The sequence below is a fragment of the Opisthocomus hoazin genome, chromosome 1 (genome assembly GCF_030867145.1).
Source record: "Opisthocomus hoazin isolate bOpiHoa1 chromosome 1, bOpiHoa1.hap1, whole genome shotgun sequence".
Lineage (NCBI taxonomy): Eukaryota > Metazoa > Chordata > Aves > Opisthocomiformes > Opisthocomidae > Opisthocomus > Opisthocomus hoazin.
In genome coordinates, this window is record NC_134414.1 from 10857578 (window position 1) to 10873355 (window position 15778).

At 39.4% G+C, this 15778-nt stretch overlaps 1 protein-coding gene across 27 annotated transcripts in view; it reads left to right on the top strand.

Moving 5' to 3' along the window:
- DLG2 (discs large MAGUK scaffold protein 2) overlaps positions 1–15778 on the top strand; it is a 1094951-nt gene that overhangs the window by 991430 nt on the left and 87743 nt on the right. For all 27 annotated transcript variants that reach the window (XM_075416649.1, XM_075416588.1, XM_075416597.1 and 24 more), the window contains one exon: positions 570–684. In XM_075416649.1, the coding sequence (XP_075272764.1) occupies positions 570–684 (115 nt within the window). The remainder of the gene's footprint in view (positions 1–569; positions 685–15778) is intronic.

Consider the following 15778-nt stretch of genomic DNA (forward strand, 5'->3'; position numbering starts at 1 on the left):
ACCCAGCTATGGCTCCCGCCTATTTAAAAGAAACAGAGCCCAATCCTCAATGGGCTGGGTAAATAAGGTGGCTTATTGCTCATACAACAATTTCACAGCTGCTTCAGGGATAATTATGTTTTGGTGTATCTCCTTCCCTTCGGTATGATTTGCTTGACTCATTAGTAACTTGAGTTACTTGAGTTACTTCACCCCACTGCCCCTGACAATGCATCTCACTCTTTGGAAGGAGGAATGATAGAGTGGAAAACTGCTTTCAACATCCTTTTTGTGGACTGAAAGATGTTTTGTAACACACTTTAAGCCACCTTTCCTTTCCTGAAACTGCAAGAGATGGTCTAGCTATTTGATTTTTCACACAGTCACTGGTGAAATGTTCAGGTACCACAATAAAGAGGTCATACATTTACCTAAAATAGTATATTAATGCGAGTTTCTATTAGACTTCAATTTTCAGGACATGACTTACACTCATTAATTTAATTTTAATTTGCATTTAGCAGCCATAATGATTATATAGGTCAAGAAAACGAAAATATCTTTATTGTCTATTTTTTTTATCTCCTCAGAGTACGCTCGGTTTGAGGCAAAAATCCATGACCTGCGTGAGCAGATGATGAATCACAGCATGAGTTCTGGGTCTGGCTCCCTGAGGACTAATCAGAAGAGGTCACTGTATGTCAGGTGAGGAGGGAGAGCTTTCTGCTGGGAATATGGCGGCAACTACCTTGCCTATGTCTCATTTGTGTGGTGTGGGTTCAGCAAGGTGGAAAAGAAGTTTGAGGGACTAAATTGAACTGAACTGAGAAATGCTTCTATCTTACAAGCACAGCGTCATTAATGTGAAAATTGGATAAAGCCCTGTTGCCTAATCCGATCATTTCAAGCCGTTTTCAAAGAGCATTAAGCTTTTATAGTGATTTGGTTTTATGAGATGAAGATTTCTTACCAGTTGTCAGCTCTTTCGATATCTGAGATGGATATTGTGGTGCAGTGACGCATGGCATTTCTGTGCAAGGTCTTGCCCAGACATGGAATGATTGTTCTCATGAAAGCACGTTTTCCCCAAGACCTTGTTCTTACAAAGCAAGGAATATTATGCGCTAGTGTAAATGCATGACAATCTGCTGCTATCCCGCGCATATGTTTACGCTTCTATCAGTCTATGCTACGAAGAATTTACCAGCTACCTAGCATGATCAAATATGCAGATGAGATGCTAAACAAGCTGATGTATGCAGCTTAAATGGAGTAGTGAAGAACACAGGAGCTGCCTAACTGTGAGCCAGGTGGTAGCAGTGGTTATAGTTTTGCTTTGACTGTGCGAGAGTATTGCCATAGCCGTTGCTGGCTGAAAGACTGGGTGTTGCTGAATTGCCCCTAGCAAAGTTCTTGCTGTCACTCATCCCTTTTGAGACAGGGAGACAATGGGACTCCGTGCCAAATATTTCAATAAACTTAATAATTATGCTTCTCTAGGCTTTTCTTTTTCATTTTTTTTTCCCCAATGCTCAGCATATAATTTGAAATTCCTGACAATCATGAAGTAGAGGGAAGCAATTTGTCAGCCTCCAGGCAGTGATAATTATTCATGGGGGAGCTAATTCAGGTGATAACATTGCAGAGATCCAATTAAGGCTAAATTCTACATTATGTCATTATGCCCTCAGCATGAAGGGGTGAGGTAGGAGAGAAGGAAGGAAAAACTTAAATGTTAGCATGGATGGTCTTATTCTAGTGGGCAGCAACCAGGTGAAGCACTAATTGGTACTGCTGCCAGAAAGAGCAAGGACTGAAGGAAAATGGATCACTGTTACCAGTGACCTTTCTGCTGGGCAAGATCAGGTTGGAAGTGACACGGTTTTCAATGCATCTCTAACCTTCCCCGACTTCTCCAGCTCTGTGTTTACTTGTGGAACTATGACACCTGCAGGAGGTTTTTCCTAGACCAAACACAGAGTGACTTTAATGTTGGGAGCTTTGATCAGCTCCCTGAATTTGCATTTTATGAAAGGCTACACTCATTGGACATGTAGGGACAGGTCCAAGTTTTCTTTGCTTGCGGTAAGCCAGGAAGCCAAAATGTGGTGAACAATGGTGCGCGAAGTTCAAGCCAGTAACCGCAAGTCAATTCAGGTGTACACACAATGGGCTAACACAGAGTCCTGAACAACTTATCGGTTTGAGTGGCAGCAAAGCTCAATTACCCCTGTATCAGCATCGACCTGATAAGCCCTGCTGAGAACTGAGGCTTATTAGCTTGCACACTCTGCCAAGATAATATATCTGTGCTGCATCTGGACTAGCCTAGTTCTTCTATACGGTATTGCTCTGCGTGCACCGATGAGCCTGGTTTTCTGCTAGTTCATGAATTCTGGATGTGGTCTCACTAAGCTGATATGCCCTGGTGCTTCTCTGCAGGAAGCTTTGATGTCTTAGCTGCATATCTAAATATCACTTCCCAAACCTTAAATGCAAAAACTGTTCTTTTATTCCAGAGTCCTTCCTAAAAATGCCCCAAACCTCCCAAGCAGAAAACCTCAAAAGCCTCAGTCACTTTTGTTAGCATCATTTTTTTGCAGTCAAACCCACACTATTGGCAGTGTCCAGCTCTGAGAAGTCTGTCTGAGACGCTCTGTATTTCACATGTTATTATAATGTGTTTGTAGTGCAGTTGCTTCTAGGCATTGTTAATTCAAATCGTATACACTAATTACAAAGGTAGCTTGTGTCTACATTAGGCACTAAGGAAAAAAATAAATGTGGGTTCAGAAATCTGCTTGTTGTCAGAGACTGAAATTTTCACTTCATGGATAAACTCTTTACAGCCCAAGACCCATGTGAAATGTTTAGGATTTAGCTTTTTTTATTTTATTTTCTTACAACTCAGGAGATTTCTGTTTCAACGGATTATTTTGGTCAGCACGTGCAAGAGAACTAGAGGCAAATTACCATATGTTGCAAATCTGTAGCTGTAATGCCAAGCTTATGATTCCAGTTTGCTGTTTTCCTTTCTTTGGGATGTAGTGATTTTGCTGTACTTCACTGAATACAAGCATAGTTATTTTTTAGCCGGAGATCTTAATCAAAGTAAATAACTCTGTTCTAGGCAGTGCAAGGAAATAAAGTTAAGGTCTACATAAGTTGTAATAATTGAAAATGAGTGTCATTATCTGCTCACAGAAATGCCAACAGGAAAGAGGGTAAGAAAATGCAAAGTTCTGTAAGCAGATTTGCCAGTGGATGTGAGATTCACTGGATGCAGTGTTTTCTTCTTTATCTTGCAGTCTGTAATTTCCCCATTCAGCCCCTACTGAAATAGCATAGCATTTTTAATTCAGATGTATAAAAGAATTTGTACTAAATGAAGAGAGGTAAAATTTAATATGGGGATAAGATGTTGAATGTAGGACTAGAAGTAGTTGGCTGAAAGCAATGAAAAGTCACAATTAAGCAGTGGGTATACCACAAAAAAACAATCAAATATTACTTTTTCAGAAGAAATTGTGTAGTTCATTCACATGATCTTTTATCTATGCATAATCTGACGTTTCTGATTTTCATTATTCTTTTATTTCTCTATCCCAGTCTGTCTTAAGTCTTTCTGTTCCTTCTTGGAGTATTTCCCAGGAATTTTGTGAATTCTTTTTTTCAGTATTACCTGTTCCTTTTGTATCACAAATCCTGCATCTCTGTTTGGGATGTTATCAGAAAGTCCACAACACTAAAGGCAAAGTATTATAAGCCTCCAGGGGAGGACTGAGCAGTAGGAAATGCTGTTAACACTCTGGGAGCCTATATCCTCTTTGTCACTAAATCTGATGAGGAAAAGAAATGCAGAAAGAAAAGCAGAAAGTGAGAAAATGGATGAGAAACATAGCAAATTTTGTTTTTTAAAATTTGTTGGTCAAGGTGAATGAACTTAATTTGAATTCAATAACTGATTTGAAAGCCTAAAAAAAAAATCTTCTGTTATTCTTTGTAATTTATTGGAATTCAGCCATGAGCTCATAATTAATGAGGAGGGTAAACAAACCCATCACAAGCTGAATGCTGTGCTATATGCATGCATACATGCATACATGGGGCTTTTTTAGTGTTTCTTATGCAAATTCATATCTTCCATTTTGTGTTTTTGGCTCAAGGTTTCAAAATCTGCTCTTATAAGATTACATATTTAGTTGTCTTGAAATAGACACGTTGGATTTCTTTGTCCTGCTAGGTTCACATCCACAGTCAAATTTTTCAAGCAACATTTGGTGACCGTTGATAGTCTTAGGAAACGCCAGATCATATTATTTAGCCCACAGGTGAGGGAGCATGACAGCCTTTTGAAGAGTCAACACTGGAGAAGTACAGTCCTTCGCAAAGTTTTGTGAATACGAGCAGCCATTGAAACTTTAGTATAAAATTGCCAGGCTTTGGAGGGAACTGAGAGCTTAAGCATGATGAAGGGGTTTTCCTGTTGATTTACTAGATTCCTCCTGAGTTTAAAGTATTTGTGCTAGATTTCTGAGGGTAAAAGTAGATTCAGTAATTGCCTCTACATGTATGAAGAAAAGGTTTTAAGGACTCATCTGGCATCCAAGAACTGTCTTCTTACAGTCTGTTGTTGATTTACAGATGAAAAATAATTAGATAAACAGAATAAACAACCATAGCACCTTTTAATCTTTTTTCAAACCAGACAGATTCTGAAATAAAGTCTATAATTAAAAATTCCAATTGTCCAAGCCAAAAACAGGTGCTGCAGAGGTGCATCACTCTGCAGTAACAACTCAAAAGCTTTACACACACCCCAGCCCTCTCATTGCCACTTCACTGTTTAAAATCTGTTCATTACCATCAGTGACCAAACATCATTCCACCTAATCATGGCTACTTGTTGGCCTGTATAAAGGGGCTGGTTGAGCTTACTGAAATGCAGCTATTTCAACTTCAGCACTACTTTCAAATTCATCGGCACAATGCAAAGTGTACAGCCAGCTGTAAAGGTGGATATGGAAATCAGCACGGGGACAGGGCTGGACCCAGCTGTAGTTTCAGAAGAAGAAGTGGTTCTGCAGCTGCCTCTCCACCAACTGTCCAGGGCAGAGCATTGGAGTGGGAAAAGTAATCAAGGGCAGAGCGTCTTCCCAACAAAATGAGGAAGTTTACGATCCATCTTTATGTTCCAACCCATGCTGCACCAATTATAAAAACTGTGCACAGTGCAAACAGGTGCCTCTTAGTCCACTACATTTTTGTCTTCTTCTAGCTGGAATTAGGGCTAAGCATTTCACAGCTTTGATAGGTGCTGTACAAACACAAACCATTATGTGTTAAAAATGAGTGTTTCCTGGTTCATTTTTCATTGAGCCATGAGGAACAGAATCCGAAGATTTGCCATAGCAACATAGCAGCAGGTGAGAGGAAGTCAAGGCTGAGGTACTTTGGGTTGTTTACTCTGATTTCCAGCACAACAAATTCTCCATTAGGCATTAGACACCCTTAAACACATTTCCTGAACTTCTTAGAAATCAGCATGATGCCCTGTTCCTTACAGAGACTTGGATTTTCAACAAATGACAGAAATTCTCACTTGGAAACTTTGCCGAGTTACAGCTGAAGTTTGGCTGAGGCAGTTTGTGAAGGTCAAACCTGGCATCACGGTGGGTTTTATATAATGCCTGTGACAGCTGCCATTCAGTCTCCCTGTCTCTTTCTGGGGCAGTGAATGCCCATAAGCCAGTGATCATCAGGTCAAGGCTCCACGAGGAACATTCTCCTGGGAGATCTGCACAGCAGGTTGCGATGCAGTCTGAAATCCACATGACAAATGCAATTCTTGCAGACATCCTGGTAGTGAAATCTGAACGCGGGATAACATCAGACTGGGTGACAGAAAGCTCTATGTAGATGTGGACGGAAAAATGTGGTAAAGGTATCATTTCATCGGGGCATTTCAGAGGGACGTATTGAAGGATCAAGAGAAAGAGATATGAAATTGTCATACCTAAATACTCATTGCAAGGAGACAGAATATATATACATTTATATATATATATATATATATATATATAAAAAGAAAATCCAAATAGATAGATGTTAGTGTCCCATATATGCTATATCCACATATACATTGCAAACATCTTCACTTAACCTAGTTGCCTAGTGTCTCTCTGGAGTCAGTGGAATGCACTTGGCACTTTCAGAGTACAATTCATCTCATCCAGAAGCAGACATCTAAAATTGCTCAGGCGAACGATGCCCTAAAAATGTCTGTTTCTCACAGTTGAGTGGAAGGAGCCTCAGGTGATTAGCTGAGATGTAAACATCTATATTGGAGACACGCTTAAAGTTGTGTGGCCTGAATCCCATCCACACTGAGTGTCTTCCTCATTTTCTCTCACACACACACGGAGTGTGCTTATACCTTGAAGAAGTTGTACCATCAGGCTCTCTGGCTGTTGTCAGTGCTGTTGTCTGTGCTGTGAACGCTGCTGCTGTGTGTTTCAGTAAGACACTGCGATGCAGCTTTGAAACACTGACAGTCCTGTTCATATAATCTGGTTTGTTCCCCATATTCTTATCCTCCAGGATTCCTTCTAAATTCATTTACCAATTTTGTTAGCACTACTGAGGATACACAAATGTTCAGTGCATGGTCGTCAAGCTGGATGAATTTATGATTCCAGCTATGGCATCACACTGTACATTTCTTTCAGGCTTCAGAGCACTGTAGGTCAATCTAGATTTCTGGAAACTGGGTGAGTTTGGCACCTAGGCATTATTGTTTAGTTTTGATGGAGAAATAGCTAGAGCTTACATAGCCATGCCTGTACTTTAATGGCATGATAGAAACTATTAGAATTCTCTTTACTGAACAGTAAGTGGAGGAAAGCGGAGTTTTAGTACAGTGTGTTCAACCTACCTCAGATTATTCCTAGGCAATTGAACAGTCCAAATTATAGCACAGAATGGAAACATGCATTCAGAAAATCTGTGCTAAATGGCATAATGCAGAAAGCTGGGGTTTATGATAGCACTTAGCAGACATGTTTGGAAATGGTCAGATAGGTACGCACACAACCTACACTTGTGAAATGGGCTGTTGCACTTGAAATGGCATTTCAGACTGGAAAATTAAAAGCTGCTTGGGTCGTTACTCATTTCACATGTCCTGGTTAAGTATGAGTTTCTGAATATCCAATTACTACTTCTTAGCTGTTCTTCCTCTGAATACAAAGTCTTCTCCAGATCCTGCTGGCACCAGGATTCTCAGTGGCTTCAGTGAGAGCTGCTCAGCTTCAGAACCAAGGAAACAGTGCAAATCTTTATTTTTCAAAGCAAGGAGGGTCGTTCTGAGTGCTTGAGAGACCTTTTCCACAGGTGGACATTCAGGAGCTGAACAGTATAATTGAACAACTATTCGCTCAGGTCTTTCTTAATTATCAGAGATACCGAGGAACAGAGAAGGATGAAGGATATGCTGGAATACAGGAATCACCTAATACCATGGGCAATAAATCCAATAGTTATTATTTATTATTTTGAGATTCATGTTTTGAACAACAGTCTCAGGCTCACAGAACCTGTGATTATCTGTAAAATGAAGAAGGAAAATGAGACCAAGTCTTGTCTTTAGCAACACAAATACAATGTTTTCTTATGAAAGTCAGACTGTTTATGTGCTTGAAGGATCGTGGGTTTTTGACATTTACAAAAAGTACCACCTTCCTCATCCTGCCACGCTTATTATAGGCTGAATGAGAAATTTAAAAATTCATTGAAAAATTGAAGAACAGGGAATATCTGGACAGAGGCAGGATTTTTTTGAGACGGCATCTCACTGATGTCAGTGGAAGCTGTGAGATTGTCACGCTTTCTTGTGTTATGCCCATGAAGTTTTCATAGATCCTTAACTGAAGTGCCTTAAATAAGACACACGGCAGTGTTGCTACTCTCAGTTGAAAGATAGATGTGAGAATAATCTTGGAGTATTCACAATTCAAAGGCCTTCAGGCTTATAGTTTGATGGCATTTTGCTGCTAAAAAAAACCCACCCTGAAATGTGATGCTGTAAATATAACAATATGCCTCACCTGTATCCTAGGACTGTGAAAATCAATATATTTGATATACGGTCAGTTGAAAATATTAGCTACCTCACAAACTACTACAGTTTTTCCTAGTACTTACTATCTTTCTTATTCATCTGATATTTTTTTGCAGTCTTCGTACTAATGAACAGTTAAGGAAAAATGAGGTTAGTTTGCAATTTTTAATAACATTTCACAGACAAAGAAGAAGCAGTTAATGGAGAGTGAAAACTGAACATGTAAACACATCAGTCGAAACAATCTCATCTCTATGTCTGATACCAGCTCTCTCTTTCACATCTTCATGTTTATTAGATCTGCTAGTCTTAGGTACCCAGTATGAAATGAGTCCAGCCGATTCCTTCCTGAGATGTGGTCTGATGTATCGTTAGCAGCAGCATGAACCAATAGCCCAGCCAGCCTTTTGGCAAGGGATGTTTCTCCAGTTGTGCTGAAAAGGGACAAAAACCAGATTTATTTCTGTCTGGTTGTGGCTTTGCAAATCATTGAATATTTTGTGTTCAAGATTGAGAGTAATGCATGCGGTACCACCTCAAAGGACCAAGCCCCGCATGAATAAACCGCAGCCTACAGTGATCTCAGATAACAAGCTCTGCCTAAAGTTCAGAATATAAAGCAGAATATAAAGCAGGTCCTTATCAAAGTCATTCTTGTCTAACTCATCTTATCTTTACATTATCAGTAAAATTTGTTAGATTTTAAATAACTGGCTGAGACCTGAAATCATGTTCTCAGTGCTCAATTATTAATGCCTGCTGAAACAAGTTTTCTATTAGCAGCTTCAGTAGGAGTAGGCAGTACATACTTCTGGACATTTTCTTTATTGTTCTGTTTCATAAGTTATTGAAACAATGTCCCAGAACGGGTAATGTGCTTGACAAGTGATGTCTGCTCTAAAGAAGCAGCGCACCTTTTCTTTTCCTGAAGAGACGCTTTAATAGCTTTTCATTGCACGTACATTCTGCTTTCCAGTTCCCTAGTGGGACTGCCTGCTTTCTGGTTCAGACCTTCATCAGGTAGGAAAGAGTCAGCTTTAATAATAATAATTTCCAAGCCAGACGATGATGATGAAGAACTTGGCCACGTGTGGGAATAGGATTTGTTTGAAATTTCTATAACCAAGACAGTCAGTTTCAGACAGACTCATTTCTAAGCAGAGACTCCAAACATGATCCGTCAGCACAGGGGGGAAGTGACAATGAAGGTAAACTGTCTGTGGCTTAAAATGGCTGAAAGTGAGTCAGGAAAACAGGCATTTAAGCTCTGTCTGTCCTATGTGAAAAAGCAGTCTTATCCAACAAACAGTTTCTTATGATGTTTCCATGTCAACAGCTATAATAGGACACCATCAGTTTGTGCAGTTGTCGACTGGAAAAGTACAAGACAGTACATTAGATGATGAGCATAGCGAAGAAAACCCACTGAAATCAAAGCTTGTGGGAATATGGTCAAGAGTTGGGAATCTAAATATGTGCATTGGCACAGTGGCCAATGTGAGAAAAAGAGATAAGTCTGCTTGGCCACCATTAAAGGATTTTCCACCTGAAATCTTAAAAGCAAAAGTTATAAAGACATTGTAGGACAAGCGTTGCAAATTAACTGCCTTGGTACAAAGCTGAGAACAGTGTCAAAACAGGACATAACCCTGATGAAAATAGCAGTGGAGTTTCCCATTGGAAGTGCTTTTCAACAACGATAAATGAGGAGGACCTTTCATCTCTCCACAACTCCATCTATGACAAGGGAGCCCAAACAAGTTAAGTGATGAAGCTGAGTGGGGCCAGTGGGCTTTGCTGACCCTTTCATTTCTCATATGAAATATAAATGACTGTACTAACTCTACCGTGAGCCTGGGAAGGATGTGAGGAATTGCCCACCAGAGTTGGTGATCACAGGGAGCTCCTCAGGAACTCCATTTGGTCATTCTCTGCCACTCCACCCTAGTAGCTGGGAACAAAGCCCTGAAATAGAGAGATCAGGTCCTCCCAGGCCTCACTGGCATCGTGTTGACTAGACCTTGGTTTAGATGCAGCTAGTTTGCTAAGTCTGCTGTCAGTGGTTGTTGTGTGGTGCTGGTCAATAGGGAAGATGCTGCTCAAGGGAACTCAGCCCAGCGTGGAGGTACCAGCCCCGGCAGGCTGACATGCAAGTGCGGGGCTTGCACTGCTCACCGCGTCTCTGACCCTCTCGCACACCAGCCCCAGCAGGTGGGATTTGATCCTCTCTGAATGTTCCTCATATTCAGAGCAAATGGAGTAAAAAAAGATTTCAGAGATTAGCATGTGTGTGTGTGTATATACATATATATATACACATGTGTGTGTGTGTGTATGTGTGCATGCGTACATCTGCATTCTGCCATGTCTCCAGCTTCATTTCTTGTGAAGACTCTGATTATGGGTCACACTTCTTTTACAAGTACTTACTCCAATTGCTTTATGTACAAACGCAGCAAATAAAAGAAGTCTAACAAACCAAGCTGTCTGGTGGAGTTTGCCAGATGTTCCTCACTAAATAGGAATTAAGAAAATGAAACATTCACCCACTTTCCATAAATTCCCTTTCTTTTTCGTATGCTTTTCAATCGACCTTGCAGGCAATCTCATTCCTTCACCCAAAGTATTGTGCTGCTATAATTATCAATACACCTGCTAGCACCACATAATACCTACTGCTACACAAACGACTGCTTACAGAGCAGGCAATAACATGTTGCTATTTCTGCTCCCACGTCTTCCTCCTAGTTGTTCAAAAGGGTCCTGGCATAGTAGGCAGCAGCTGAAAGCTTTGTGAAAAATTAGGACAGAAGCAGTTGCTTGATGGAAGACACCACTAGATTCTAGTCATGCCAGGTTAGAATAGTTTTTACCTTGGCATGCTGCTAACGCTACGTGTCCTCTCCGTTTCCAAGAATTATCAGTATTCCCTTCTTTCTGGGATCCAAAAATGTCTGTAGTTTTTGGTTTTAAAAAGCACTGTCTCTGCAGGCATGCTTTCTCTTCTTGATGTCCTTGAGGCATTTTAGAATCCAGGTAGCGGTTGCAGTGACTGACTGTTGTAATTACTCCTTTCTGCAGAGACTGTAAGACAATTTCTAAAGATAAGGATCACAGATTATCAATCACAAAATGGAAGCCCAGCCTAATGGCCATCAAACGATATCTTAGCACTTTGTTGTGGGTGGTTCATGATACAAAGTCACAGTTCAATCCTTTCGGCTGTTCCCCTCTATACCCAGTCAGTCAGATTTTGTTTGTCTCTCAAGATCTGTATTGCTGAGAATACTTCAAGAACTAATGTTGTACAAGAAGTAAAGCTTAGATTTGAAAGATGACCATAGTTTCTTCAACTATCTGTCTACAAGGAAAGAGATGTCTATGTGAACTCACCTTGAAAACATCAACTGAGACTGAAGAGAATCAAAAACCTTTTCAGTAGTACTGCAGGAAACATGATAGAAGCAATGTTTCTAATGTGGTTTGCAGGTTTAAAATGCAATCTCCCTTTCAGTGTAAGCATTGCAGGTGATTTTGTTCTCTCTACACTGGCAGTCAGAACGTTACCTCATCCATGGGGAGCTATTGCGACAAGAAGGCTCTGCTGCTGGGAGAGACTGGGAATGCAATGTCCTGTGAGACACCCTGGAAAGCACATTTGTTCTCTGAGTTATTCTGCCCCAGTGTCTCATCCAGACTTGACATTACACGCAGATTTTTCTGACATCCACTTATTATTAATTTAATGATAAGTTTATTGCATTATTGAATAACTTAGATTTTAATGCTATATATTGTTGTTATGTAGTACTTTTGTGTCTGGTCCTGATTTCACACCTGCCCTTCTTTACAGAAAAAAGAATGAGCTAAACTGGCATTAACATGGCCAGAGTTAGTTTCCTAAAACTTCTACTAGAGTTACGAGGAATGGCACAATTTCAGTGCATGGCACTTGTTCAAGTCTGATTCACATGGGTTTCATTCTGGCTGAAGTTAACCCCAACTAAAGTGCAGTTAGAGTCATCAGTCTTTACCCTGGTTTCAAGTCAGAGTCACAAGATGTTCCAAGCATAAAAATCATAAATCTTCCCTCATCACTGATATTTGCATGTGTATTCGTCTTAAAAGGCCCTTGAATTTTAGCAGATCTTTCAGCAAAACTGAACTGGATCTGAATTTGCTTGTTAAGTCACAGGGAATCTAATCATCTACTTATACTTTACTAATTAATTAGAATATTAGTAAGAAAACCAAAATATGAATTCATAGAAGGGGACACTTATATACTTCGTATCAATTTCTGTGTTGGGCTCACTATCCAGTCAGATCCAGTGGTTACTGCTAGAAGATGACAGGTCAGTTTGAAGTCCGCTGCTCACATCTCCTGATCCAAATGCAGTAACCACAGGCTTTCAACACAGGCTGTAACTTCCACGCAGAACAGAAATGAAGCCTGGCAGCCAGGTGCATTTCACTGGTTTCGAGGCAATAGATGTTCTTTTGTGTAAAACTGACCTCTTTCAGCAAATGTCTAGAGAATTTATTTCAATATCTGAATGATACGCTGCCTTTTTACATAGGACAGTAAGTTTGACTTTTTATTACTTACTGTGTTAATGTGATCATTTTTTACTTTCTTTATATTTTCAGGGTTTTGTGTTTTTAAAGATTTTTCTAGTTGCTTTCCTTGATATTGTTTTTTGCTGCTAAAATTCAGAAAATGGTTAAACAACATTATTAGAAATACAGGGATTTCTTTTAAATTCCTTGTCCTTAGTAATTGATTCATCTGCATTTGTCTGTCTGCCGCACAAGTAGTAGGCAGTGATTCAGCTAGCAGTACTCACCTATAGGCTCCCTCTAAGAATATCAAAACAATTTTTAAAGTTTGGATAAAATTCAATGGATAATTTGGCCTTTAATGAGGATTGCAGCAGCTTTGGCTGCAAGAAATCTGGAGAAAAAAAGTGTAAAATAAATAACAATCAGCAGACAGGATTTTTTCTCACTGAAGTTACGAAATAATAGGGAATCTGGCTGAATTAATGACATCCAGGTGAATGCAAGGACCATTGCTGAATTTAGAGTGTGTAGAAGATGAGGTTGTTTTCCTTTTAAAGGAGTGCGAAAGAGTTGTACAGGAGGTACTTGTTAAGCTACTAGAGATTTAATTTTTCTGTATTACCAAAGCCATCAGGCACTGGACAGACATAAGAATATATTCCTTTTTAACATGGACATTGTGCAGAAGGGTCAAAGTTTGCTTTCCCTAAACTTTCTTTTTAATTGCTATAATTTCCTTGGTTCAGTGCAGCAGCTCTTAATTTTCAGTAAGATGAGTGAAAGAAAAATCCATACTTCATTTGTTGAGGCTTGAATTTTTAAGAAAGGACACTTCAATTATACTCAGGTTTCAATGCTGCTTTTTTAGGAAATTTTATAAAAGTATTGAGTCACTGCAGTTGCACTTTTACTGTTCCATCTAAGGAAACGCACTACATACCCCAGTGCATTACACAAAAGACTTGTATTCGGTTTTCTATCAGTTGCCTTGGGTTCTAAACATATTCCAGAGCTACAGTGGATGTCAATTTGAAACGGGATTTTGTTATACTTGGGCAGAGCAGGCAGACAAGTATATGGAGTAAGCAAACTATTTTAAAAGTGTTTATTAAACATTCAGTTTAAAGACCACAATGGATTTTCCATCCTATCTAAGCTCTTCCTGGAGAAAGATAAGTGATATCATTGTGAAATTGAGGAACTCAGATTCTGCATTTATTTAGGACCTAAAAATACACAATTATATTTTCAGAGAGATATGGAGTCATGCTGAAGCACCACGATGAGCTATTTGTTCATTGTAGGACACCTGCTTAAAGTTACTGGAGATAAAACAGATTTTGAATAAATCATCTGAGACTCTTTAAGTCATAGAACTCTGAAGAGCCTGAGGTCAAACTTCTTCTCAAATTTCTGAATTGGATGTGTGAAAAGAGGTTGGATTTTTTTATGTCAGTCAAAATGAAAAGAAGATTCATCAGAGACAGTTTTTCTAATGGGATCAGAAGAGTACTTCTAATGTTTAAGTTTCAAGTCAATACGACCTAGGCTTTGGTTGTAGTTATCACGTGTCATAAACAGGAAGACCCCAACAATTTTAAGGAAAGGATAATTCAGGCTCTTGCTCCCTAACTTCTGTCATTATTAAGGTACTGGAACCAGAAATCATGAACAAACCATGTTAACTTAACTCCACTGGAAACACATCACCGTATACTTTCCTTTGAAAGCATATCACATATCTGGCCTTTCATCCATTTCTCTTACGAGAGGCAGAACAAGCTAAAGTAAAACTGTGGAGTTTTCAGTGCTATTATTTCTCTGCAGAGCTGTTCTGGAAATGAGCTGGTAGCAGTCCAAGATTATTGGAATCTGATCTGTCTCCACCCTTAATCTAGAGGTATAGCCATCTAAATCAAGAGCTTCGTATTTTCAATCAGTAGATAGGGAATATTTATTGTAATTTTCTCTTTACTGCATACCAAAAAGACTACACCCTCAAGAGAAGCTCAGGAGTACTGAGATGTGGGCTAAAACCACACTTCTGCTCTCTTTGAGCGTTGCTAGAAAGTAGACTTCTGACATTTAGGTCAAATACTTCAGTAAGATTCTCCCTGAGTGATATTTATACCAGAAACATTACAATCTCTTGAAGTCAAACAATGGATACGTTTTCTTTGATGTGCTTTACCTCTGCTCACACTGTTTACATGATAATAGGACTTTATGGGGTAAAGATCATTAAAAAATCAGCTATGCAGACTGTTCTTGGAAGAATGAAGTACCAACAGAATTTAGTCTAATTAGATCTAGCTGCTGGTATGAAAATATAAATAATTTTTAAATAGTCATGATGGTCTGGGACTTAAAGATTCAGTATTTCTGTGAATTATTTCTTCCCAGTGTGTGTACAGAATAATCTAATGATCCCCAGTTACAAGAATAATTAAAAGTTTGTTTAAGCTGATGAACTAATTTTAGAATTTATTTTCTGATATCTTAGCATTTTTCACTGATAAAAGCAGCCGTCTACTAGGCAGACTAAATTTTCCTCTGCCAATATTTTGTTTGACATAGATTTCCCTAATGGCTGATTACTTGGTAATTGTGCTTGGTAAAATAAAAATTAGATGTTTATAGTTTGGGGTTGCTTAGCAATCAAGCTCTGTAGAAGGGGGCTGTTATTTACATTTCCTGAAGGCCTATGAAATTCATAGAATCACAGAATCATAGAATAGTTTGGGTTGGAAGGAACCTTTAAAGATCATCTAGGCCAACCCCCCTGCAATGAGCAGGGACATCTTCAACCAGACCAGGTTGCTCAGAGCCCTGTCCAACCTGACCTTGAATGTTGCTGGGGATGGGGTATCTGCCACCTCTCTGGGCAATCTGTTCCAGTGTTTCACCACCCTCATCGTAAAAAAATTCCTCCTTATATCTAGTCTAAAACTACCCTCTTTTAGTTTTGCCCTATTGCAAAAGGCCCTGCTAAAAATTTGTCCCCGTCTTTCTTATAACCCCTCTTTGCATACTGAAAGACTGCGATAAGGTCTCCCCAGAGCCTTCTCTTCTCCGCACTGGAGAATTTGTACCTCATGCTTTAATGGAAGAAGAGCA